Source organism: Dama dama, chromosome 24, assembly GCF_033118175.1.
Source record: "Dama dama isolate Ldn47 chromosome 24, ASM3311817v1, whole genome shotgun sequence".
Taxonomy (NCBI): Eukaryota; Metazoa; Chordata; class Mammalia; order Artiodactyla; family Cervidae; genus Dama; species Dama dama.
In genome coordinates, this window is record NC_083704.1 from 43,848,169 (window position 1) to 43,875,571 (window position 27,403).

Here is a 27,403-nt window from a genome sequence, read left to right on the forward strand (position 1 = left end):
CCTTTTGGGGAGGGATATACTGAGCAATGTCCATGCCTCTGTTTTCATGAATATGGAGCCCTCCCTTTCTCTCCCTTTAGTTGAACAAAATGTGAATCCTACAGTATGGGCTGATGGAAAATCTGTGGGTCGAGCACAAAATGCTATTCCTGTAGTTGTCAAGCTCAGAGACCCGCACTTATTCCCACATAAGAAGCAGTATCCACTGAAACCTGAGGTTAAGGAAGGGTTAAAACCCATCATTGAGAATTTAAAAGAGCATGGACTGTTAGTTCCCTGTAACAGTCCATGCAACACTCCTATTTTGGGTATAAAGAAATCAAATGATAAATGGAGACTAGTTCAAGATTTACGAATAATAAATGAGGCTGTGGTTCCTTTACATCCCCTGGCGCCTAATCCTTATACTCTATTGTCTGAAATTCCTGAACGAGCCAAATATTTCTCAGTAATTGATTTGAAAGATGCCTTCTATTCAGTGCCTTTGGTGGAGGAAAGTCAATTTCTATTTGCCTTTGAAGACCCTACTCAGCCAGCTTCTCAGTTAACCTGGACAGTTTTGCCCCAGGGATTTCGTGACAGTTCTCACTTATTTGGGCAAAGTTTGTCACGAGATCTACAAAACTTTAATAGCCCTGAAGCAGTAGTGTTACAGTATGTAGATGATATTTTGCTCTGTGCTGAGACAGAGGAAGCTTGTTCACGAGCCTCAGAAGATTTCTTAAACTTTCTGGCAGGCTGTGGTTACAAGGCATCAAGAGAGAAGGTTCAGCTTTGTCAACAATCTGTTAGATATCTGGGCCTAATCATATCAGAAGGGACTAGGGCCACAGGCCCTGAGAGAATTAAACCTATACTAAACCATCCCCTACCTATGACTTTAAGGCAATTGAGAGGATTTTTGGGAATCACAGGCTACTGTCGTATTTGGATTCCGGGCTATGGGGAACTTGCCCGGCCTTTATATAAACTTATAGCTGAAACTCAGCAGGCCCAAACCGACAAACTGGTTTGGTCTCCAGATACTCAAAAGGCTTTTAAGGTTCTTCAGACTGCTCTCCTGCAAGCTCCGGCTTTGAGTTTGCCCACAGGGTCAGAATTTAACTTGTTTGTCACTGAAAGAAAAGGTATGGCCTTGGGAGTTTTGACACAACCCCGAGGGCCTCACCAGCAACCTATTGCTTATCTAAGCAAAGAATTAGATGTAATTGCACGTGGGTGGCCCCACTGCCTAAGGGTAATTGGAGCAACAGCTTTATTAGCACCTGAAGCTTTAAAAATAATTAATGGACGAAACCTTACTGTACTGACTTCTCATGATGTGAGTGGAATCTTGAATTCTAAGGTTAATATTTGGATGACAGACAGTAGGCTTCTTAAATATCAGTCACTGTTGTTAGAAGGACCAGTAACTAAGCTTAAAGTTTGTGGAAGTTTAAATCCTGCTACTTTCCTTCCTGAGAAGGAAAATGAAACACCTGATCACGATTGTTCCCAATTCCTAACTTTAAACTATGCAGCTCGGGAGGATCTAATGGATACCCCATTAGACAATCCTGACATGGAAATATTTACAGACGGCAGTTCTTTTGTTCGGGACGGAAAGCGTAAAGCAGGTTATGCTGTGGTGACTGCTGAACAGGTTTTAGAAGCAAAATCTCTCCCCCAGGGAACCAGTGCCCAGTTAGCGGAGCTTGTGGCTCTGACCCGAGCTCTAGAGTTAAGCAAAGGGCAGCGAGTGAATATCTACACTGATTCTAAGTATGCTTACTTGACTTTACAGGCTCACGCTGCAATATGGAAAGAAAGACAGTTTAACACAGCAACAGGAGAACCTATTAAGCATTTCAGAGAGATTGAGAGACTTTTAACTGCTATCTATTGTCCTAAAGAAGTAGCGGTTATGCATTGCAAAGGGCACAGCAGGGATGGGAGTAAAGTAGCTGCTGGTAACCTGTTAGCTGACTCTCAAGCCAAAAAAGCGGCACTTTACGAAACCCCCTCCATACAGACGCCTTTGATATGGACAGGTCCTGTAGAACAGGAAAAACCACAATATACTGAGGAAGAATTAGAAAGAGCAAAGATTACTGATAAAGGATGGTTACAGTCCGAGGATGGACGATTAATAATTCCTGAAAATGCTCAGTGAAAAATTCTTAAGGGTTTACATCAGAGTTTTCATTTGGGTGTAGAAAGTACTTACCAGATGGCTTCTCGTTTGTTTGAAGGTACAAATGTAATGAAAACTTTAAATATTATCAAACGGTGTGAGGTATGTCAGAAAAATAACCCAAAGACTGAAAAGCTAGCAAAATCTGGATTACAACGAAAGGGAAAGTATCCTGGAGAGGACTGGGAAATTGATTGTACTCATATGCCAAAAGCTAATGGATATTCTTGCTTACAAGTTTGGGTGGATACTTTTACTGGATGGATTGAGGCTTTCCCCTGTCGTAGTGAACAAGCTAAGGAGGTTATAAAGATTTTAATCCATGAAATTATCCTCAGGTTTGGGCTGCCACGGAGCCTTCAGAGTGACAATGACTCCGCCTTTAAAGCTGCTGTAACTCAGGGGCTATCTAAAGCTCTAGGAAGAGAGTATCACTTACACTGTTCCTGGAGACCCCAATCCTCGGGAAAGGCTGAAAAAGCTAATGACATTATCAAAAGACATCTGCGCAAATTAACTCAAGAAACGCAGGACAACTGGATTAAAGTCCTACCCATAGCTTTAACGAGGGCTCGAACTGCCCCAAAAAAGGAGGGACTGTCCCCCTTTGAATGTATTTATGGAAGGCCTTTCTTATGCACAGACATTGTTATAGATCCTGAAGCCTTGGAGTTAACTAATTACGTAACTCAGCTCTCAGCTTTTCAACAGGCATTAAAAGAACTCCAGGAGACGACTCCTGACCCATCCTCTGAATCCAGCAAGCCTCTATTTGAGCCAGGAACCGAGGTCCTCATAAAAACATTGGGGTCTGGGGGCCCATCCCTCGAGCCCCTCTGGGAAGGCCCTCACCAGGTTATTCTTTCTTCTCCCACAGCTGTCAAAGTGCCAGGGATTCATTAGTGGGTACATCACACTCGAGTCAAGAGGTGGCACCCTGACCAGAACTAAGTGATGTCATTTTATGTTTTCACTTTCTATGCTCTGACTTTGTATGTTTCAGATGGGCCTGATAATCTATGTGAGCCTACTTCTGCTAACTCCAAAAATTCTGAGTCTGCCGTTTGATCCTCAAGACAATGCCTTCCTGTCCTGGGCTCACTCCTATGCTGCGTTCCACAATCGGTCTAACTGCTGGGTCTGCGGAGCACTCCCCACTTCATCGGTGGAAGGCTTCCCGTGGTGGACATCTCCACTTCAAGGAAAAGACTTTCTCCAAGTCTGCGAATACCTTCGACAACAATCACATGTGATGCCTCTTCTTAAACTGATGACATCTAACAACCTTAAGATGGACTGATGTAACTATGGACATAATGTGACTTTTCATTTTGATTTTAACTTGGTTTAATGACTATTTTGCCTTACATCTGTAACTATATAATGGGGTTTTCTAACCGTCTAAAAGCTTTTAATTTACAAATAGTTGTCCGAGCTCCTATGAGTGCCACAGCCTCCTCCAACTATTACTTGGAGCCCCTGGATCAGACATCCTCACTATGAGGATTAGGAGAATATGTTGCCTCGCCAATTTAGGGACAACGCCCCTTGTCAGCTCGGAAGCAGTTATGGAATGAGAACGACGCCCCTTTTCCCTAGGCAACATAATTCTCCTAAAAGAAAAGGGGGGAATGAGAGAGTCATTTCCTAGGCAGGTTGATAAGAAGTCTAGGGGTCCCCAAGGAGAGAGAGAGGTCTGGGATATTCAAGGAGGAAGAAAGGACAAACTTTTTTACTTTTTTTCCTCTACAGTCTTTGGATTAAACCCTCTGGCTAATTCTGTTATCTTAAAACATAAATTATGGGAGTAGGTCTGGTCTTTACAAGGATGTATCCTGCCTGAGGACAATCTTTGGATTAAACCTTCTGGCCAACTCTGTTATCTTAAAATGTAAATTATGGGAGTGGGTCTGGTGAGGTCTTTACAACCTCCAGATATTCTTTGGATTCATTGGAGAGTATATAACTCCATTGCTAACACTAGCAAAGGGGGTACTCTTTTGCCCCCTTCTGATGCCTATGTCAGAAGCTTTCTCTATCTCCTTTATACTTTAATAAAACTTTATTACACACACACACAAAAAAAAAAGATTGCCAGGAGAAATATCAATAACCTCAGATATATAGATGACACCACCCTTATGGCAGAAAGTGAAGAAGAACTAAAGAGCCTCTTGATGAAAGTGAAAGGGCGAGAGTGAAAATGTTGGCTTAAAACTCAACATTCAGAAAACTTAGATCACGGCATCTAGTTCCATCACTTCATGGCAAATAGATGGGATAACAGTGGAAACAGTGACAGACTTTATTTTGGGGGTCTCCAAAATCACTGCAGATGCTGACTGCAGCCATGAAGTTGAAAGATGCTTAGTCCTTAGAAGGAAAGTTATGACCAACCTAGACATTATATTAAAAAGCAGAGACATTACTTTGCCAACAAAGGTCCATCTAATCAAAGCTATGGTCTTTCCAGTAGTCATGTATGGATGTGAGAGTTGGACTATAAAGAAAGCTGAGCACCGAAGAACTGATGCTTTTGAACTGTGGTGTTGGAGAAGACTCTTGAGAGTCCCTTGGAGTGCAAGGAGATCCAACAAGTCCATCCTAAAGGAGATCAGTCCTGGGTGTTCATTGGAAGGACTGATGTTGAAGCTGAAACTCCAATACTTTTGGCCACCTGATGTGAAGAACTGACTCATTGGGAAAGACCCTTATGCTGAGAAAAAATGAAGGCAGGAGGAGAAGGGGACAACAGAGGATGAGATGGTTGGATGGCATCACCGACTCAATGGACATGAGTTTGAGTAAACTCTGGGAGTTGGCAATGGACAGGGAGGCCTGGCGTGCTGCAGTCCATGGGGTCGCAAAGAGTCGGACACGACTGAGCAACTGAACTGAACTTAATAGTATATACTCAAAACTGGTATATAACACCTATTATACAAACACCATTTGAATACCATAAAACATTCAAGAAAGATATAAAAGAATATTTAAAAGCTAAATGAAATACAAGAAAATTCTACAGACCAGTGACTGATCCAGTTTTCTCTCCTCAAATTGTATTTTTTTCCCTAATCAAGACATACAAACTTTTTCTCCTGAGATAACATCAATATTATATCTCCCTTGATTAATACACTCTTTCATCAAATAACCAGAATTCAGCCTCTTCCCACTGGTGCCATCTATGGCACACACACGCCAGGATCCTCTCTCTTGGAATACTACAATCATCTTCTGACTTCTGTTCCCTACACTCAAGTGCAGCCAGGAAGATCCTTCTCGAGTATAAGCCAGATAACGTCGCTCCTCTGGTTACTCACCTAGAGAAAAAGTCACGGAGCTTCACACGGTCCACGAGAGCTCATATCATCAGGACCTTGACTGTTTTGCTGACTTTGTTCCTATCACTCTGCCCCTTGCTTGCTCAAGCAGGAGAGGCAAGCTTCTGTCTCAGGGCCATAGCACCTGCTAAAATAAAGGTTCCTTGAGACCAGGGCATTTTCTGGTCCATGTAGAGAAGACTCTGTCCACTAACTTAACAAGCAAACACTCATGATAATTCAGACACATAAAGGAAGTTATTTAAACATTACATAGCTAGCAGCTAGACATCAAAAGGAGCTGTCCTTGGAACTATGTGACACTGCATGTCCCCGAGAATTTATTGTCATTAGTTTCTCAGAAGGCACCAGTAAGAAGAGTTCCATGGTCACCTGAGCTTGGGAAATTCCAAGTCAGATGAAAATTAAGCAGGCTACTCTACTGAAATATTCATCAAGTATTACCATATTAGCTGACTCTCAAGCTATTAATATAAGAGGAGGATATAACAAGCAGGATTTCCTACATCTATCTGACCACAGATCACTTTTTATACATTTAGACCCACTAACAAGAAGGAAGAGGGTGACAGAGGATGAGGTGGTTGGAGGCATCACCAGCTCAATGCACATGAGTCTGAGAAAACTCCAGGAGATGGGGAAGGACAGGGAAGCCTGATGTGCTGCAGTCCATGGGGCCGCAGAGAGTCAGACACGACTTAGCGACTAAACAACAACAATCTAGAAAACAGACCAAGTGTGTATTTTTCTAAGGGCACTGCCTATGTATAGTTATGATATTTCAGCCCATGTTGGCCAGAAAAATAAACATAAATAAGGTGACGAAAAACAAGAAAACAAAAAATAAAGAGACAGGGAGATAGAGACAGGCAAAATTAAAGTCAGAGGCAGCATGAGCAATGTCAGAAAATCACAGGATGAGTTCTTTTTTTTTTCTCACCCTGAGCTTTTCTTGATCAGAGAATGGCCAACACCGAGGCATAAATTAAGAAGATTCCATGAATGTTTAACTTTATTAACTGAAGCAGTAAAGGTCTTAATAGGGAAATTAAAAAACTGAAGCTCAGTCTGAATAGAAAGGGCTGGGATTTAGAAGGTATTTTACTATTAACCCAGGTATCTTTCATGTATTAACCTGAGTTTTACAGCCCAGTCTTCTCAGACATCCTCAAACATTCAGGAGATAAAATTTTGCATTTTTAACTAAAATGGGGTTTTGGTGACTTTGCCCAGCTGGCCTCAGTACATCACAGGAAATGCACCCAGACTGGTATCTCTGCTGCACAGACAGGGTGCCAGGCCATGCAATTGGAGCCGGAAGCTGTAGGGATCTGCTCCCATCTCGTTAACGGGGGATGCAATGAAATTCTGTGCCAGGGATTTAAAGGGGAGGGAGGAAACAGACTTTCTTTCAATCCTGACTTCTTTCTATTCCTTATAAATGTTTCCAACTGTCTTTTGTGAGTGATGCTGACACTAAAGAACTAGCTAAAGGCTTTAGATTTAAGATGACTTGAAACCTTCCTGCTCAAACTTTGACAGGATCAAAAAAAAGAAAAGAAAAGAAAAAATGATAGTGATGTCTGTCTGAGATGGTAGGTGTTTCTCAGTCCAATGTCCACAAATCCGCTTGACCTGAACTTACAATGCATCTGATCTGGCTGCCTGAAGTCCATCCCTGCCCCCAGGGCACAAAGGTCTCCCCAGCAAGCTTTATTGGACTTCCTCAGTCTGGAAATAGATTCGGAGAAGAATAGTGCTCACAGACCCAGGAATGAATGTTGTAAAATTAAACAATGGGAAACAACCTGAAAGTCTATAAAGGAACAAAAGAAATTCTGTATCACATCCAGGGGAAGGCTTCTCAACAACCAACTCAGATTCCAACACAAAAGTGAACTACTGAGTCTGTTTTATTGTTGGGAGAGTAGAAGTGAAAAAATTACCAGAAATTCAGCACAAAGATTTCTCTTAAAGAATTCCTGCCACTCTGTTGGCTAGTTTATTAACTGTGTGTGCTGTTTTAAGTTGCTTCATTCCTGTCCGACTCTCCGACCCTGTGGATTGTAGCCCACCAGGCTCCTCTGTCCGTGGGATTCTCCAGGCAACAATAATGGAGTGGGTAGCTGTTCCCTTCTCCAGAGTATCTTCCTGACCCAGGGATCAAACCCAGGTATTCCGCATTGCAAGCAGATTCTTTACTGTCTGAGCCACCAGGAAAGCCCAGGAATGCTGGAGTGGGTAGCCGATCTCTTCTCCAGTGGATCTTCCCAACCCAGGGATCGAACTGGTGTCTCCAGCATTGTAGGAGGATAGATTCTTTACACCAGCTTAGCTACCAAGGAAGCCCCAGTTTATTATCTAAATTTTGCTATTGAGGTCTGGTGCCCTCATGTCTTGCACATTGTGGGTAAAGTAACCACAAGCTGTACATGGATCTTGAACCTCTGAAATGCAACCCGTCTGACTTGAGAGGATCTCTTAAGTCTAAAATATACATCGATTAAAGAAAAAAAAAGAACGTGAAATATCTCAGGTTTTAATCTTGATTACATGCTGAAATCCTCCAAGCCAGGCTTCAACAGTATGTGAACAGAGAACTTCCAGATACACAAATTGGATTTAGAAAAGGCAGAGGAACCAGAGATCAAATTGCCACCAATCACTGGCTCATAGAAAAATCCAGAGAATTCCAGAAAAGCATCTACTTCTGCTCCATTGACTACGCCAAAGCCTTTGACTGTGTGGATCACAACAAACTGTGCAAAATTCTTCAAGAGATGGGAATACCAGTCTACCTTACTTGCCTCCTGAGAAATCTGTATACAGGTCAAAAAGCAACAGTTAGAACCAGATATGGAACAGACTAGCTCCAAATTGAAAAAAGAGTACATCAAGGCTGTATATTGTCACCTTGCTTATTTAACTTATACGCAGAGTATATCATGGGAAATGCCAGGCTGGATGAAGCACGAACTGGAATCAAGATTGCCGGCAGAAGCATCAATAACCTCAGATATGCAGATGACACCACCATTATGGCAGAAAGCGAAGAAGAATTAAAGAGCCTCTAGATGAAAGTGAAAGAGGAGAATTAAAAGGGATGGGGAATATGTGTAAATCTATGGCTGATTCATATCAATGTATGACAAAACCCACTGAAAAAATAAATAAATAAATAAAGGAAGGAAAAAAAAAAAAAGATAAAATCATTAAAAAAAAAAAAAAAAAGTTGGCTTAAAACTTAACAGTCAAAAATGAAGATCACAGCATCCGGTCCCATCACTTTATGGCAAAGAGATGGGGAAACAATGGAAACAGTGACAGACTTTATTTCCTTGGGCTCCAAAATCACTGCAGATGATGACTGCAGTGATGAAATTAAAAAGACGCTTGCTCCTTGGAAGAAAAAGCTGTGACAAACCTAGACAACATATGAAAAAGCAGAGACATCATTTGGCCAACAAACGTCTGTATAGTCAAAACTACGGCTTTTCCAGTAGTCGTGTACTGATGTGAGAGTTGGCTCATAAAGAAGGCGCCAGAGAACTGATGCTTTCTAACTGTGGTGTTGGAGGAGACTCTTGAGAGTCCCTTGGACTGAAAAGAGATCAAACCAGTCAATCTTAAAGGAGATCAACCCTGAATATTCATTCAAAGAACTGATGCTAAAGCTCCAATACTTTGGCCACCTGATGAAAAGAGCCAGCTTATTGGAAAAGACCCTGATGCTGGGAAAGACTGAAGGCAGGAGGAGAAGGGGACGACAGAGGATGAGATGGTTGGATGGTATCACCAACTCAATGGACATGAGTTTGAGTAAGCTCCGGGAGATGGTGAAGAAGCATCCATATAGTCCATGGGGTTGCAAAGAGTCAGACACTACTGAGCAACTGAAAAACAACAACGACATGTTGAAATAGTAAAATTTTACGCGTTGCAGCCCCATGGACTGTAGCCCACCAGGCTCCTTGGTCCATGGAATTCTCCAGGCAAGAATACTGGAGCGGGTAGCCCTATCCCTTTTCCAGGGGATCTCCCTGAATCAGGGATTGAACCTGTGTCTCCTTCATTGGCAGGTGGATTCTTTACCACTAGTATTGTTCAGGAAGCCCAAAATTTTAATGTATTTGGTAAAAATAATAGATGATTAAAATTGTATCAGTGATGATTATTATAAGTTATAGAAAGTAAAATGAATTATTAAAATCAAATAAAAACGCTTCTTTTTACCTCTTTTAAAGTGACTCCCCCAAATTTTAAATTACAATGTATAGGTCATATTATATTTTCTATCAGACAGTGTCTCTCTCTACATGATAAAGAATACACTAAAGTGGTCAAGCCAGATAAAACATGTAGTACTTGCTACAGATATCTCTTGGCAAGGAGCTGATGGCATTTTCGGTTCACTTCTCTTTTTTTTTTTTTTTTTTTACTGTATGTTTTGCTGCTGGTTCAATCATCTTTGGACATTTTAAGTTCTTTGATTTTTTTTTTTCTCCTTATACAATAAGTTCTTTGATTTTTTTTTTCTCCTGTGGTTATGATGTCAACAAAACTATTTCTACTGGTGATACTAAAAACAACCTAAAGTGATGATAAGAAAAACAGTGAAATAACTTATCGAACAAAATGAATGATCTTAATCATTAAGATTCTGGAGTACTACAGTAAACCTCAGCTAAGCCATTTAGCATCCCAGAGGGTCAGTTGTGCCATAGGTAAGATGGCTATCATGAGAGCACCGCCTTCATAAGGCACATGAGAAAATTAAATATCTGAAACATTCTAGACACAAGTAACGCTCATTTTATGGTGTCTGCAGTATCACTGTTACACAGTCATAAGTACCAGTGAGACAGTTGGAACCTGGGACCCTTAGCTGCAGTGCTTGCACCTGGACAACTGTCTCCTCAAGTAACAAAATACAAAGACACTATAAGGGTCTAAAACTAACCAGGGACTTCCAGTGGTTAAGAATCTACCCGTCAATGCAGGAGACAGGGATTTGACCCCTGGTCTGGGACAACCCCACATGCTACAAAGCAACTAACCCTGTGGGCAGTGAGTACTGAGCCAACACGGTCTAGAGCCCGAGCTCTGCAATAAGTGAAGTCACAGCCATGAGAAGCCCGGGCACCACAACAGAGTGGACCCTGCTCACCGCGATGAGGGAAAGCCCACATGCAGCAATGAAGATGCAGTGCAGCCATAAATTTAAAAATTTTAAAATATAAATTAAAAAAAAAAAAAAATAGCCACATGAATGCAGCAGTCCCAGTCAGAACAATTATTACCAATAAGATACCAAAGGGCCAAAAACCAAACTGCCATTTCTGAGATGCAAGAGCAAAAGCAAGGTGCACACAGCAGCCCAGGGGGAGGCAGACCACCTAACCAACCCTCCAGCCTGACCCACCAATCTGCCCTTACCCTCACCCCTTTTAAGGAACCAGCCCAACCTCCTCGGGTTCCCTCAGCACTATTGCCAGTGAAGGGTTGTGTGAATTCCACCCATGGCCTTATCACTTTCTACTGAACCACGAGTCCAAGGACCGGAGTCAGTAACAGCAGCACCACCTCTGACACCATCATGGCCTCCCTAAGTCTTCTTTTTGGTTGTCCAAGCCACCCTCCCCACCCCCATCACGAAGTCTTCACGTTTCTATATTGAGAATGTTTCCAATTTAACCAAGTTGCTTTTCTGAGCATATCCTCTGCTTGTCTGAGCTTTTCAGTACAATGCAATCAGTTACCAGACCCCACGCGACAGAGACACAGCACCAAGCAGTCCAGAGTCAAGTTCAGATCTCAGGACGACAGCACGTGATGAGGACTGCTGGACACCCCAGACATCTTCACGTAGGGGACCGACGCTGCTTCCATCTCACAAAATCTCCTCTCCGGCTCTGTACAGCCAGGCCGGAGCTTCTCCACTGAGCACACTTTAGGTACTGTGTGTGCTTATGCGCTCAGTCGTGTCCGACTCTGTGCAACCCCATGGACTATAGCCAGCCAGGCTCCTCTGTCCTTGGAGATAAGGATTAAGTACTGGGGCCTCCTCAAATGTTCTTCTTTATTAACACAGGCGTGCATGTGTGCTCATTCAGTCATGTCTGACTCTTCTGCAACACCGTGGACTAGCCCACCAGGCTCCTCTGTCCGTGGGATTTCCCAGACAAGAATACTGGGGTGAGTTGCCATTTCTTTCTCCAGGAGATCTTCCCAACCAAGGGATCGAAATTGTATCTCCTGCATTGGCAGGCAGATTCTTTACTGCAGCCACCAGGGAAAGAAATCCAATTAACATGGGACATACGCATTAAAAAAAAGCAGCCAGATGGAAATTAAATATTTCATGGAATCCTTATCTCAATAAAGTCATTATTTAAAGTCCAACCAATTCTCTTGCCATGTGATGGAAGCCACTAAAGAAAAACAGGGCTGGACACATCTCCGAAGAGCCAACACTAGATAACTGGGTAACAATTTCTTTAACACTTTCTATGTTCCAGGATGGGGCAAGACAAGGAAACCAGGCCTTGTCCTGCGCTCCACCAACTGAGGAATCTCTGCATACAAAGCAGCTTTTCCAAGAACCTGTAACAACTGCAGGAATGTATGTGAAAAACAAGGCAAGGCCAAAGAAAAGGCGTGGTACTGCAAAAATTATTTTTAGTAGAAAATGTCTCAATCTCCCTTTAATGACAGTTTTCTGTAATGACAAAGCAAGACAGCATTGAGTTTATAAAGACACGAAACAACTGTTTTGTGAACAAGCCTTGCTGGTTTTATAGTTTTCAACATGACAGAAATCCAAATCATCCTGTCTGTCCTCTAAAAACATTTATTCGAAGAGGACTCAACTTCTTACAAGGAGAATGGACTGAGGGAGGAGAGGAGAAAGTTATGAATCTCACTTCTGAAAGAGTGATATGTCTAACTTACACTGACAAAGGAAGGAGAGAGTAGTTATATGAGTTCAGAAAAAGACCAATTTACACAAAGGTAAACATTTCCACTTCCCTAGTGGCTCAGGCAGTGAAGTGTCTGCCTGCAATGTGGGAGACCTGTGTTCGATTCCTGGGTTGGGAAGATCCCCTGGAGAAGGAAATGGCAACCGACTCCAGTACTCTTACCTGGAAAATTCTATGGACAGAGGAGCCTGGTAGGCTATAGTCCATGGGGTTGCAAAGAGTTGGACATGACTAAGCAACTTCACTTTCACTTGTCAAACACATTTCAATGGAGGAATTCTAATAGCCTTTGCAATGCCACTGTATACAGTAAGTCTTCAAGAAAGCATTTCATATGTCAACCTTTATTTCCAGCAGAAAAAAAGAAATTCACACATGAGTAATGGGCAAACTGCCTTCAGCCCACTTAGTCCTGTTCTAGAAGGTCACGCTACTGAAGCTAGGACTCCACATGGCACTTGGAACCCTGGCCGGACTGGCCCACATCTGAGTTATACAGTAGCTGCCATGCTTGTATGAGTGGAGAGACGGTGACAGAGTGTGAAGCCCCGGTGTGTGTCCCAAGAGCATGAGTGTATTCTTATCACACCCATCTTACAGGTGGCACAGCTGAGCTTCCTGGATGCTAAATGCCCCGGCTGAAGTGTAGTGTTAGAACTCGAGAATCTGGGTTCCAATGTCTCCAAAATCTTAACTAGGATTCATTTTACTTGTACATTATGTCACTGTTTTTCTTGTCATCCCTTTAGGTTGTTTTTAGCATCTTACCTGGGAGAAGGCAGGCAGATGTGAGTTACCTGGACATAACCTAGGGGTTTAAGGCAAGTCAACTATCCAACCAGAATAGGACAGAAGCACTGGAAGAACAAAATTCATTTCACAAAATGAAAGGAAAATCATCAGTCTGACTCTAAGCACAAAGGTAGGTGTTGGGCAGACAAGAATGAATACAGAGTAGGTCCAGGTAACATATCCACAGATGTGGATACTGGAGGAGAATGCAGGCTCAAACAGAACGTTAAAACGGGACTGAATCACACATTGAGGTCAGGCTAACACTAGCACCTTCTTGTCCCCTGGACAAAACCTAACTTTGACTAAGAATGTTGTATGGTATCATGGCAGAGCAGAGCAGGGAGCAGAATGAGAGGAGGACCCAGACACACACAGCCCATCAGGGAGACAAAGAATTTAGTGTGTGCTTGTGTCATGGGGGGAAATAACATATACTCTTTGGAACATAAACCAGTGCTACACTGTGGACCAATTTTTAAAATGTAGGTCCATAAATCCTTTATCAGTGACTATGAAACTTCAAAAGCTTCCGAGATCAAAGGTGTTGTTATTATTGATATATATAATTGTGGTGCAAAACTAATTCAGTAGTAAAATCAGAGGTGGAGAGACGGGAAGCCATTTAGAATAGTGATATTTCCTACTTGTGTGAATATTCATCTGCATGCTGCAAAAATATAAATGCATTCAAGGGGTACAATCCCAGACCCCACTATGTGTCTTCTGTAAATATATATGGCATATGCACCATCATGCCTTTCTAAAAAAGATACTGAATTCTAAAACATCTGGTCCCAAGGGTTTCGGCTAAGGCATTGCAGACCTGCACCATATGGTACTGTGTGCACGGTATGTATTAGGAAAAATGTCTTTGCTTCTACTCACTTGCTAAGATGGTCTGAACTGAACTGAAGTGAACCAGCTGTGAGTTCCACTGGAAAGGGCACACATAATCAATTTGGATCATTTAAGCTTATTGAAGACTTCAACTCATAAAGCACCGATAAGTCTGAATCAACAACTCCCATGATCTCTTATTGTAATAAACAAGATTTTAATTACCTCAGAAAATAAGCATGCAATGAACCTCCACCTTAATGGAGCTCTCAGAGGGTTTCATCTGGAGGTTTCTCTTTGCATTAACTCCAACTTCAGTTATTAGCGAAAACACGGCATGATTCAATTCCTATTAGTGCTACATGAACTTTTATTTAAAACAGGGAATGAGTATGGAGTAGGGAGAGTATTCAGGACAGAGCCATCACAGATAGCTGATTAGACAGGTAAAACAAAGTGGAGTACCATGGAAAAACTCAAACAGAACCCCTGTCCTAATCATAGGAATATTCTAAACCTTCTGACTTTAAGGATGCTTAATCGCATCTGCAAAGTCCCTTTTGCTGGATAAAGTAACAAATAAGTTCACAGGTTTCAGAAATTAGTGAGTGAACATTGTTTGGGGGAGGGTCTTATCCTCCCAACTGATCTCTCTTAATTGCTTAAAGGTACCTGTAAGCAATTAGGTATCACCTGTCTCAGGGCCTTTGCACACCTCTGTTCTTTGGGCAGGCTCCAATTAATCTCTTCCCTCTTAATAAATACCTGTCTCCACTGATGTCTTCCATCTCATGACAAAATGCCCTTCTCCTTCAGAGACTGTTTCACAACCAATATTACAAACCTGTATATGTGAGTGTTTGGCCAATATCTGTGTCGTGACTCGAGTATAATTATCTCGATGAAAAGGCTCTCTGCCTCATCATTATAACCCAGCATCCACATGACAGAAGGCACCCAGACAAATTTGCTTCTAGACAAGAGATAAAGCTGAATACTAGGAGGTGAGTGCATCTGAGGACCCAAAGTGGGTCTAGTCTCCTAGCCTCGTCATCTGATTTCGACTTTCTTTTCTAATTTTAACTGAGCTGTAAAAAATGCCACTATTGAAAGGCTTTTGTTTTGTTTTAACAAGGACATTTATTTTTTCTGTTAGGCTGGATGTTTTTAAGTGCAGGAACGACAAGGCTGAGTCCAGGATTTCAGCCAGGAAAACACGGAGAGGTTTAATTTCTAAATGTGTACAAAGTTGTTGCAGATGACCTCAAAGAATTCCTGGGAAGCAGCAAAACATACAAGGTTGGGTTTGTAGAAGTTTACCCTCAGGGAGCAGATCCAGAATCTCATGGGGCATAAACTTAAAATCCAACCTGCAGTGCTGGGGCCGAGGCAACTGAGGAAATAGGAAATACTCAAGGTCATGACTTTATTCCAAATGGAATCTAAAGGAACCAGGACCAGCAAGACTGACCCAGGAGGCAAGAGAGGCAATTTCCTCTCTAAAAACCGCAGGAGGATGGAACAACTCTGCCATGAGGCTTCTTTACGCAAATCTACTTAAAATGATGCCACACAAGTAAAGGACGGCTGGATTCCACTACACACACAGCTTTCTCTTCCCGAGAGCCTCCCAATAGTGACAGTGGGGATCCTATAAACTGGGATGTTTAGCATCATCCCTGGCCTCTGTCCACCAGATGCTGACAGCACACCACTGCCCACAACGGTGACAAACACAAGTGTCCCCAGAAAACGCCTAATGTCCTCTGGAGGGGAGGATGCTATCTCCAGTGGAGAATCAATGCTGTATTTGACCAATCCCAGCCCAGTCGTCCACAATAGCTCTTCCTTCTCTGGCTCTCTGTAAAAGACCAATAATGTCCCCAATGCTGATAAATTACCATGGTACATTATGATTTTCTCCCTTTCATTTAAACCTCTTGAAAAGCAGTGTAGTTATGTGGAAAGATATAAACCAAGTCTGAGATGTTCAAACAGTGTAAAAATCTCAGGAAGACCTGGTGTTAATCAGGAACTCAAAGCAATTTAATTCTTGTGCAAAAATGAGCAACATTTCTGTGCGTATTTTACAATTAAATTTGATCCTGTTACCTTTGATCTCTGAAATTCAAGTTCCTCCAACTACAACCACTAAGTAATTTAACATATTTATCACATTAAAAAGAAAAACAAGCTAGGAACCAGATGGGTTTCAATGAAGCACCCAATTAATATAGGCAGCTTACCATCTGACATTACTGAGAAGGAAATAAATTCAAAGAGCTTGGTCAAACAGTAAGTCTGGGCATTGTAGCTGCCATTTCTAATTAGTTTCTAAATTTCATGGCCCTTTTTGAGTTAAAAAAATTCATTTAAAGCAATAAATTTTCAAAAGAATATGTATCTAGTCTATTCCTCTTTCCAGAATCAAACAGGAGGAGGAAATAGGCAGTAGGAAATGTGATTTCAGCATGAGGCAGGAGTTTCCAGTTCCTTTTTCTCCAGAGTTTTTCTTTTCCAAGACAGCTGCCAAATTAAGTTCCCCCAAATTTCAAGCACAGGTCTTTTGTCCAGATCAACATTAACTAGACAAATAGCAACCCGATTCTAAGATAAAGAAGCTTTAAAGCAAACCTAGCTGGACAGAAACTTTCCCTTCGGCTACACTGCCAATGCGAACCGGCCAACAGGAACAAAAGAGAAACCCCAAACTTCAAAACCTGATGCAACTTGGCTTCTAGGAATCAAGTTTTCCAAGTACAAATCAAGCTAAGATTTCTAAGAAATGATTCATTCAACATAAAAAGGAGAAAAAAGAGCCCATTAAGTAGAAACTCTACTCATAAGGCATAACATTAATGCGACTAGGACAGGAAGTCCCATGATAGAGGAATAGTAATGCAGAAAGAATTTTTAATACTGTGAATTCATCAGCTCAACAACACCCAAAAAAAAAAAAAATATGCAGCACTTTCTCAGAATGGTGATCTCTGGTTTTTCCAGCAATCATGGATAAGAGACCATCTCCACCTTTTGTAGGGATTTTTCACTTAAGCTTCAAGGTTACCTAAAAGGCCCATGAATGTGCTGGAGGAGTGAGGGTGAGTGACAAAACCCTACAGATTACATGCAAATACCCATTTATATTTTTTCTCTATGGAGAAGGATTGAAAATATTCATCAGATGACCCAAGTAGATCATGACTTACTGAAGTCATAAAACACTAACAGAGTTGCCAGTCCATGTTTTGAGTTCAGTCACAGGCCTGGGTACAAGCCTACCTACTACTTCCACAAATTTGTAAAGCTTACCATGTGGGCATCCAAATAATCAACAAATATGCTTGTCCCCAGGAAAGAATATTTACATCCTGACTGTGATTAAAGATATAAAAAAAATGAGGCTAGCAATGAAGCAGATGCGTTGTCCCCACCAAAGATTAAAACAAGAGCTTGGAGAACTGCTCCTTCCCTCTCTCACCGAAAGGATACACATGACCTAAGGCACCCACCCTTTCTTCTTCATGGATCTCTGAGAAAACTGACACAGAGGAGGCAAAATGACACCATCAATCCCAAAAAGGTAACAGTGAGTCATATGACCAGTGGCCACAGCATCTTCCTCAGCAGTACACAAACCTTTCAAGCAGCTTCCCCGTTGAGAGATGGTTCTGAGACTCCCCTTCACATATCAACTACCTTTTCGCTTTTCTAAAAGGTCAAAACGAAGACAGAATTTCACTTTTAGAGAGCACGGTTTCAGAAATAGACAGGGAGAAGAAATCGTGTCAAATGAAACCAAGGGTTTGAAATCATCCACCAAGGGTTAAAGTCGACTCAGACCACAATGTTTGTGACTTCTATATGCTGTGCCCATTAAACAAAGATGAGAAATTTGAGAACAGTTATCCCTCTGTCATGCTGTATATGTGGGATCTCCAGACACAAAGGAAAGGACGGTACAAGTTTCACTCGCAAAATGTCTGGGGGGTAAAGACAAAGCTCTCCGTTAATGCCAAGGCCCAAGACACAGCTGCCCCTGAAATCTCAGGTTGCACTCACCTCCACGGGAAACCGCCTGCTGTTGACACTGTGTTCAGAGCCGGCTGAACCATTGCTGTGGCCCCAGTGAAACTCCACCTTCTCAGCTTTGAATCTGCCAGGCAGGCCAGCGCCGCTGACAAAATAGTCATCTTTCAGCAGGATGGCAACTGTGAAAAATAGGGTGCGGGGGTGAAACAATGAGTTTCCAAACCAAACTTAAAAGATATCTTCTGTTGCATTAAATAAAGCTCATGGTTATATGATGTGAATTATATCCTCATGCACCTGTTAAAACGCAAGTCAAAAACATCACTTTGCACTCATGCACCTGTTAAAACGCAAGTCAAAAACATCACTTTGCACATTCTAGGTAAAGAATGCTCTCAACATTCTAACGTCTGAAAATTCCCAGGGAATGGTCTCAGAATTTATCCATTTCATAGTTGGAAAAGAAAAAACAAACACAAACCACAGACAATGACAGAGTAAGTTGCTTTGAATCAGGTCTCCTAAACAGACAATGACAGAGTAAGTTGCTTTGAATCAGGTCTCCTAAATCTGCTTGATGATCAAAATTATTTCTCTTTCTTAAACACTGATTCCTAGGGCTTCCCTAATGGCTCAGATGGCAAAGAATCTGCCTGCAGTACAGGAGACCTGGGTTCTATCCCTGGGTTAGAAAGATCCCCTGGAGAAGGAAATGGCAAACCACTCCAGTATTCTTGCCAGAAGCCGCCCATAGACAGTGGAGCCTGACGAGCTACAGACCATGGGATTGCAGAGTCAGACACAACTGAGTGACTAACACTTTCACTTCTTTCACCTGAATCTTGCCACTCCAAGATTCACTCTGGAATGAGATGGGAAATACACATAAGCCGGATGCTAAAGACATGTTTCTTTAATCAGAAAACTTAGGCAACGTATCAGGTAATAAAACTTGCAGGGTTTACAAATACTAAGGTGGGCTTTTCAGTAGTAAAAAAATCCATCTGCCAATGCAGGAGATCCAGGTTCAGTCTCTGGGTCAGGAAGATCCCCTGGATGAGGAAATGGCAATGCACTCCAGCATCCTTGCCTGGGAAGTTCCATGGAGAGAGAAGCCTGGCGGCCTACAGTCCAGTGCGTCATAAAGAGTCAGACACGACTTAGTGACTACAACAAGAAACCAGTATTAAGGCAACAATAAAGGGAAGACAGCCAGGGTTGGAGACTGTGTTCATATTTGATATGGTGTTCAGGAAAGTGCAGTTAAAATCCTCATTAAGTCACCCAAATTAACTGCAGTTTAGTAGATTCACTTTACTATTTCTTTTAATTCTAAGAAACTTTTGCTTAGGCCATCTGAAAAAACGTCAGTCAATTCAAATCTTAAATTTCAAAACCACATCTCTCTCCCTTAAAGCTTGGAAAAGAGAAATCAAGAACAAAAAACATGGACTTAGACTAGCAGAAAAATTATTTTTCCAGAAGGAATTGAATACCCAAGTGGATAAAAAAATTTTATTTTGTAAGTCATATATTTCCCCCTCCATTTTGTTTGAAATGAATTCATTCATTCAAACACTTATTGGCTGCTAAATACACATTAAGTTCCAACCAATATATTAAATGGTTTGTGATCAAAAGCTAAGCTTTCTTAAGGCAAGGAAAACCTTTCATACTCTCATCATCTGCTCTTCCTAAAGAGATCCCAGTTCGAGTCTTAGAGAGAAATCCAGCATGAAAATTAGGTCTCCATAAAAGATAGGGACTAAACTAATGACCCATTTCTAAAACAAGTATAATTAGTTTCAGCACTTCTCTATATAAAGGGAGCACTAAAAGCAAGTGAAGGAAACCTGTTTGTGTAAATCCCTTTTTACTTCATTCAAAAGGCAGTTTTCCTCCAACTTCTGAAAAATATTCAATTAGTAGAATAGAGATTAAAGGATAAGATGAAATAAAAGTGTTTCTTAGGCTGATTGAATATGCTACAGCATTTTTCCACCTTTATTTCTGCTAGCATGGTTTAGAACAAGGGTTGGCGAACTTTTTCTGTAGAAGGTTAAGATAAGACATGCTTAAGGATTGGTGGGTCCTATGGCTCCTGTTTCAAGTACTTAACTGTGTTCATAAACACAGAAGCAGCGAAACACAGTAAGTAAATGCTCAGGTGAGGCTTTGTTCCAATAAAAATTTATCCATACTACAATTTGGATATAATTTTCACAGATTATGGAATATTCTTCTCCTTTTTTAGTTTTTTCTTTTCCCAGCCATTAAAAAAAGGTAAGAACAAGCAGGAGGGGGTTGTCTTTTGGTGATCACTAGGATACAGTATATTTTAGAAGATAAACTATTACACTGAACCTGTGTGCCAAAGCCAAAATATCTATGAATTAGCTCAGTAGTGTCCTAAACACTGCTGATGACTATCAGCCGGTTACAGATTCTATACATAACCATTTTGCATCCAAAGGACGGAGGCAAAGCATTTGGAGTGCATCTGTTACAATACATCCAGGGACTCAGCAGCATCTTATAAATATTTGATTTTACCTAAATCATTTATGTCTCTGTCAGGGGTCATTTTACTTGTTTTACATGAATAATTAAAAGCATAATTAGGCAACCGTACAACCTGAAAGACTAATCTCATTTTTCATTTTACAGTATCTCTCACTAGAGAACACAGCATGCTACAAGCACATACTGCCCCCACCTTCCGAAAGCAGCTTACGGCTTACATTTTAGTTTACATGGAACTTGCCCAGCCACGGTGCAACAAGTTTCTGCTGACCACAGATAACACAGCTCTGTTTCACAACAAAATGTACCAAAGAGAGTTGCTGCAGCACACAGAATGTGGCAAGAGCCTCGAGCTCAGAGGACGGACACACCTGGGTGAGAATGTTCTCCTGCCACTTAAAAGCTGGGTGACCTTGGGCAAGCTACCTGACTTCTCTGTGTCTCGGTTTCCCTCATTGCTCAAATGGCATCAACAGTGCCTACACCTGGGGAGGCTGTTTTGATGTTTGAAGGAAATCATACAACAAAAGCGCTGAACACAACGCCAGCAATTCAGCAACTGCACGGTCAATGTGGGTTCTTGTCAAACTATGCACCGTGCAGATGGGTGAGCACACCTGTACTTTCACTTTCAGACAGAGTTCCACTCTAAAGCAATATTGTTTTTCCCACAAAACAAAACTGTCCTTGAGGAGAAACAACAAACAGCAAAGGTAGATGTGGCCCAAATACTTGAGATGTTAAGTATTGAGTAGCTACTTCGAATTTACTATAACATCGAGTAAAAAACGTATTTCCGTTATTTGTATCCTTTTGGGCTTATCAATGGAAAAGAAATCTCAATTTGATGTTTAATGTGCACTCCACACTTCAAATGATACTCATTCATTTCCTCCTTTTACCAGAAGTATTTAAGCTGGAAAGTAATAACACTGGTACCTTTGATTTATTTTCACATCTTATAGGCATAATTTTTTACATACGTCTATCACATGTCAACCTGGAGAAGGAAATGGCAACCCACTCCAGTATTCTTGCCTGGAGAATCCCATGGATGGAGGAGGGTGGTGGGCTACGGTCCACGGGGTGGCAAAGAGTCGGACACGACTGAGCGACTTAACTATCACATGTCAAATAGCATGGGTTTTTGCAATAAGGTGTTGATAAAATGCTTTGTTTTAAAATCAATTCATTTTAATTAAGATGAAGGGAGTCAACTGCAAAACAGTAATATAGTATGATAGGTAAATGATACTATGATAATAATAAATAAATACATTTTAATTTAAATTTTGAAACAATAGCACAAAAAAGTGAAACTGGGTAAGGTGACATTTAAGAAGGTAGCAAGCAACAAAGAAGGTAGCAAGCAACAGCTAAAGACTGGAAAAAGATGGGCTAGGAGGAGGATGAGGAGGCAGGTAAGTTACCTAGGAGGGACTTTACAGAACGAGGCCCTCTGGCTGTTCAGCTGCTAACATGGATTTTGATGAAGTCGAAACAGAATGGTGGAGGAAGTGGAAGAAGCCTCAGGTTGCAAATTCAGGATCCCTAACCTGGAGTCCAAAGTCCACAGCAACAGCTGCTCACAGATTTGGGGGCCCATGCCCTCCTGAAATAGGAGGTAAAATTCTGAGCACGGGGACATAAATGGAGCTGGACTCTTGAGTTGCTTTGGTCTGGATTTCAGTCCTAGATCTGCCACTATCCAGTTTTGACAAAGTTACTGCAATTCTGGGTGTTTCAGTTCCTACTCTGTAAAACTGGAACAGTCCAACAGCAACTTCACAAGTTTGTTGTGGGATCACAATAGTTGACATAGGGTGAATGCCCAGAAGAGTAATTCATTCATCACATTACTGCATGAAGATGGTATTGTAAAAGCTCAGAAATAAATCCATACATATATGGGCAATTAATTTACAAGGAGCAAAGAACATATGATGGAGAGAGGATAGACTTTTCAACAAATGGTGTTGGGAAAACTGGGCAGTCACATACAAAAGAATGAACACTACCATTTCATATCATATGCAAAAATTAATTCAAAATGAATTAAAGACCTGAATATAAGACCGAAACCATAAACTTCCTAGAAGAAAACATAGGTGGTAAACTCTTTGACATGGGTCTTACTCCTTCTTTTCTGGATCTGACTACAAAGACAAGAAAAACAAAAGCAAAATTAAACAAAAGGGGATATATGAAAGTGAAAAGCTTCTGCACAGAGAAAGAAACCATCATCAAAATGAAAAAGCAGGGGCTTCCCTGGCTGGCTCAATGTTTAGGAATCCGCCTGCTAATGCAGGGGGCACGGGTTCAATCCCCATTCTGGGAAGATCCCACATGCCGCAGAGCAACTAATTCTATATGTCACAACTACTGAAACTATGCCCTAGGGCCCAGGAGTCACAACTACTGAAGCCTGTGCGCCTAGAGCCTGTACTCCGCAACAAGAGAAGCCACTGCCAGGAGAAGCCCGCACACCGCAAGCAGAGAGCAGCTCCCACTCGCCCCAACTAGAGAAAAGTGCTCGCGAAGCAATGAAGACACAGTGCAGCCGTAAAATAAATAAATACACATCTTTAAAAAAAGGAAACACAATCCAAAAGAAAAGAACAGGCAACCTATTAAATAGGAGACGGTGCTTGCAATGTGTATACCCAGTAAGGGGTTAAATACAAAGAACTCACAGAATTCAAAGACAACAAGACAAACAATCTGATTGAAAATTAGGTAGAGGATCGAAGTAGACATTTTTCCAGAAAAGACATACACATGGCCAACAGGCACATGAAAAGATGTTCAACATGACTAATTAATAGGAAAATGCAAAACAGAATCACGGTGCAGATCACCTCACACCTGTTACAACGGCGATCGCCAAAAAGACAAGAAATAAGTATTGGCAATGGCATGGAGAAAAGGGGAACTCTGTGCACTGTTGGTGGGAATTTTTCCACTATAGAAAAACAGTAAGAATAAGTAAGAACAGAACGGTCATTTGACCTACCTATTCCATTTGAGCATTTATCCTAAGCACATGAAAACTAATTTGATAAGGTATGTGAACCTCTATGTTTAAAATAGCCATGATATAGAAACAACCTAAGTGCTCACAGATAGATGAATAGATAAAGAAGATGTGGGATATGCATACACAATGGAATATTACTCAGCCATGAAAAAGAAAGAAGTCTTGCCATTTGCAACAATATGAATGAACTTTGAAGATATCACTCTAAGTAAAATAAGTCAGAAGGAGAAAGACAGATGTGCATTATTTCAGTTATGTGTGGAAACTCAAAAAAAAAAAAAAAAAGAGCAAACTAAAATGGAAATAAACTCACAGATACAGAGATCAGAGGTGCAGTTACCAGGGGTGGGTGAAATGTGTGGAGGGAATCTACTGTATGGTGACTGATGATAAATGAGACTTGGAGTGCTGATCACCTTGTAGTATACATAGACGTCAGGTTATAATACTGTATACCTCAAGATTATATTTAAAAAATAGATGGCATTGTATAACTACTGTTTATAATAGTTCTTCCAGGAAGAGGATCCACAGCTTTCATAGATTCCCCCTGTGTCCAGGGCTTCCCATAATGCAACAATGCTCTGCATAGGGGCAGGGGAGACATACAAGTCACACCATGGATAAGGAATTACTTTCCGAATTTGACGAGGTGACTGAGGACCAGGCATTCACTGCATTCTTTGCAGGACATCCATTAACGGTTAATAAATTATACTCAATGCATCTAAATAATGCTGGCCTAAAGCAAGTATTCCCACTAAAATCTGACTAAATAGCAACAGATGCCAAAAGTTTTTAAAAAATCCACGTGAGAAGGAAAATAAGCTCCTCAGTATCTTACCTCCACCACTTGTCAAACAGCTTTCAACACTACAAGATGGGAAAAGACTACCATTATTGGATCATTAATGCTGAGACCCCCAACCACCCACAGTTCCAGTGTGCATCAGGGAATGCTTTCGGGCTCCTGGTCAAAAGAGAAACGCCCTGGTCTGATGGTCAAGACACACTAGCTCAAGTGCTAATCTTCTACTGACTTCCCTATAGGCATCAGCATTTACTTTATCTAATATTTACCAATAACTACTGGGGAAGCAAAGGGAAGATTTTAAATGAGGTATTATCTCCTGCCCTCACAGAGTGTATAGCTGGTGGGGAACACAGGCCACAGCACCTGATGCAAAGAAGTGACTCACTGGAAAAGACCCTGATGCTGGGAAAGACTGAAGGCGGGAGGAGAAGGGGACGACAGAGGATGAGATGGTTGGATGGCATCACCGACTCAATGGACATGAGTCTGAGTAAACTCCGGGAGTTGGTGATGGACAGGGAGGCCTGGCGTGCTGCAGTCCATGAGGTCGCAGAGTTGGACACAACTGAGCGACTGAACTGAACTGAAACTAAGCAAGATGGACAAGGCAGAATAGCTGACCTTTCAATCATAAAATATGTTGGATGACAACCCAGTAGAAGGTTCTGTGCCCTAAAACACAGAACAGTGGACTTTAAAAATTATCCTCCAAGTTCAAAACCTACATGAGTCAAGTTATGCAACAAAGCGCTGGTTTGCCCATTCTGTGACTGGTAAATTAAGCTTCAGTTTACTCAGAAGATAGCTGCTATTACCTGAGCACAGGGCTAGGGCTGAGGGAATAACAGGAAGGATCTGGAGCTTGGCAGGCAGGAACAGAGCTTACAGTGTGACTTGCAAGGAGAGACCTAGGGAAATGGCTCCAACTTGAATTGCAGGGTTCAGGCAAGATTGAACACTAACAGGCTGACAAGAATCCAAGAATCTGGACATCTGAATTTTTAAAAACTTTTCCTGTTGTATTGGGGTATAGCCTATTAACAATGTTGTGACAATTTCAGATGAACAGCGAAGGCACTCAGCCATACGTACACAAGTATCTGTTCTCCCCCAGATTCCCCTCCCATCCAGGCTGCTGTTTAACACTGAGCAGATTTCTGTGTGTTATACAGTAGGTCCTTGCTGGTTATCCATTTAAAATACAGTAATGTGTACGTGTTCATCCCAAACACCCTAACTATCCCTCTCCCCTGCAACCCTAAGTTCGTTCTCCAAGTCTGTGAGTCTGCTTCTGTTTTGTAAGTTCATTTGTGTAATTTCTTTTTAAATTCCACATATAAAGGATGTCATATGATATTTCTCCTTCTCTCTTTGACTTCACTCAGTATGATAATCTTTAGGTCCATCCACATTGCTGCAAATGGCATTATTTCACTCTTTTTAATGGCTAAATAATAAGGGATCTGGATATTTGAAACAGGAAACTTTAAAAAGTGAAGAGCCAAAGCACATTTAGCATCCCCCAAAGAAGAACGGAATTTTTTCTTAATTACACTTAAATTTTCTTTTTTGGGCAACCTTGAGCTAACCAGAGGTGCTGCAGGGTATTACAAAGACAGGGTTGGGCAGGCCCAGTGTCAATGCTGCTGAACACCCAGATGCTTTCAAACATCTGTCTACTTGGCTGAGGCTCGGCTTCTAACCTTGGCAGCCGCTTTGTGAGCAAAATGACCAACTCATTAATGGCATAAATAAAACTCACAGCTTAAAGAAAATGTGACCCAGGGAAAAAGATCCAATGCTGGTCCCTCTTCAGTACCTATCAAGGATCACTAAGATAACTGCAATAGGGTGGTGGGTGATAGAATAAAAACGAGTAACAAAAAAAATAAAAATAAAAATAAGTAACAGTTTCTTATCAAGCCAAATTGGAAACCCTAAGAACATGGACTTGGGAGATCACTGTGTATTTTCACTTGTACCAAAAACCTGTCCTACATCAACATGCCAGGAATAGAGGTTTTATTGGAATGAGGACATACTTAGATTTTCACCATCAATGCTGGACTCTCTACTCTGTACACAGAGTAAACAAAACCCCTTTTCAAACCGTGGTTCTCATCTGCGACTAGCTATAAGGACAACAGGAAGAAGGAAGAGAAAGGGGACAAAGTTAGGAGCTGGGAGTAAAGACAGACCAACAGGCAAGAGCCAGTCTTGTTACAGGAGAGGGGAAATTCAGGGAGATGTGAGAGAAAAGATGGGAGAGAGCAAAACCACAAAAAAAAAAAAAAAAAGTGGAGATATACTAATGAACAGACAAAAATAGGCTACAAAGTAAAAGAAGAGGAAGCGCAAATATTGAGAGTCAAGAAGACAAGCACACAGAGAATTCCTAGAATATTCCTTACGAATCTCAGAGTTGTTAAAGGCTTTTCTATGCATGTGACACCCGGACAGTTATGCTGAAACTATGGAACTCCCTCCTGAGTGAGGGCTGAGCACAGAAGTCCGTGAGTTTGGACAGAAATCAAGCATCATGAAAATCACCACTGGAAACCCTGTAAGGAGCCCATGATGGCTCTCAGCAAGGCTCGCGTCAGTTTCTCCACCAACCTTGGTCAAAACACTGACTTTCAGGGCACCATGGAGGCAGCAGTTGGTCAAGCAGCAACCACAAAGAATGCAGAGTGTCCTTCCTGGTCAGACACTCGTTTGGCTGGGGGTGGAGTGGGGCTTACCATGTGAGCAAAAAGAGAAGCAGCGTCAGATGCTCCTCTTGCACTGAGCTAGGGTGACATGCTCAGTCATGGAGCTAGCATGTGGACATGACTGAGGTTGTTTTTAAGGCTGGATTTTTCTCTT

General features: G+C 41.6%; 1 protein-coding gene across 5 annotated transcripts in view; it reads right to left on the reverse strand.

The window, feature by feature from the left end:
- PTPRG (protein tyrosine phosphatase receptor type G) overlaps positions 1-27,403 on the reverse strand; it is a 759,790-nt gene that overhangs the window by 302,538 nt on the left and 429,849 nt on the right. For all 5 annotated transcript variants that reach the window (XM_061128174.1, XM_061128173.1, XM_061128172.1 and 2 more), the window contains one exon: positions 18,195-18,343. In XM_061128174.1, coding sequence (XP_060984157.1) covers positions 18,195-18,343 — 149 coding nt within the window. The remainder of the gene's footprint in view (positions 1-18,194; positions 18,344-27,403) is intronic.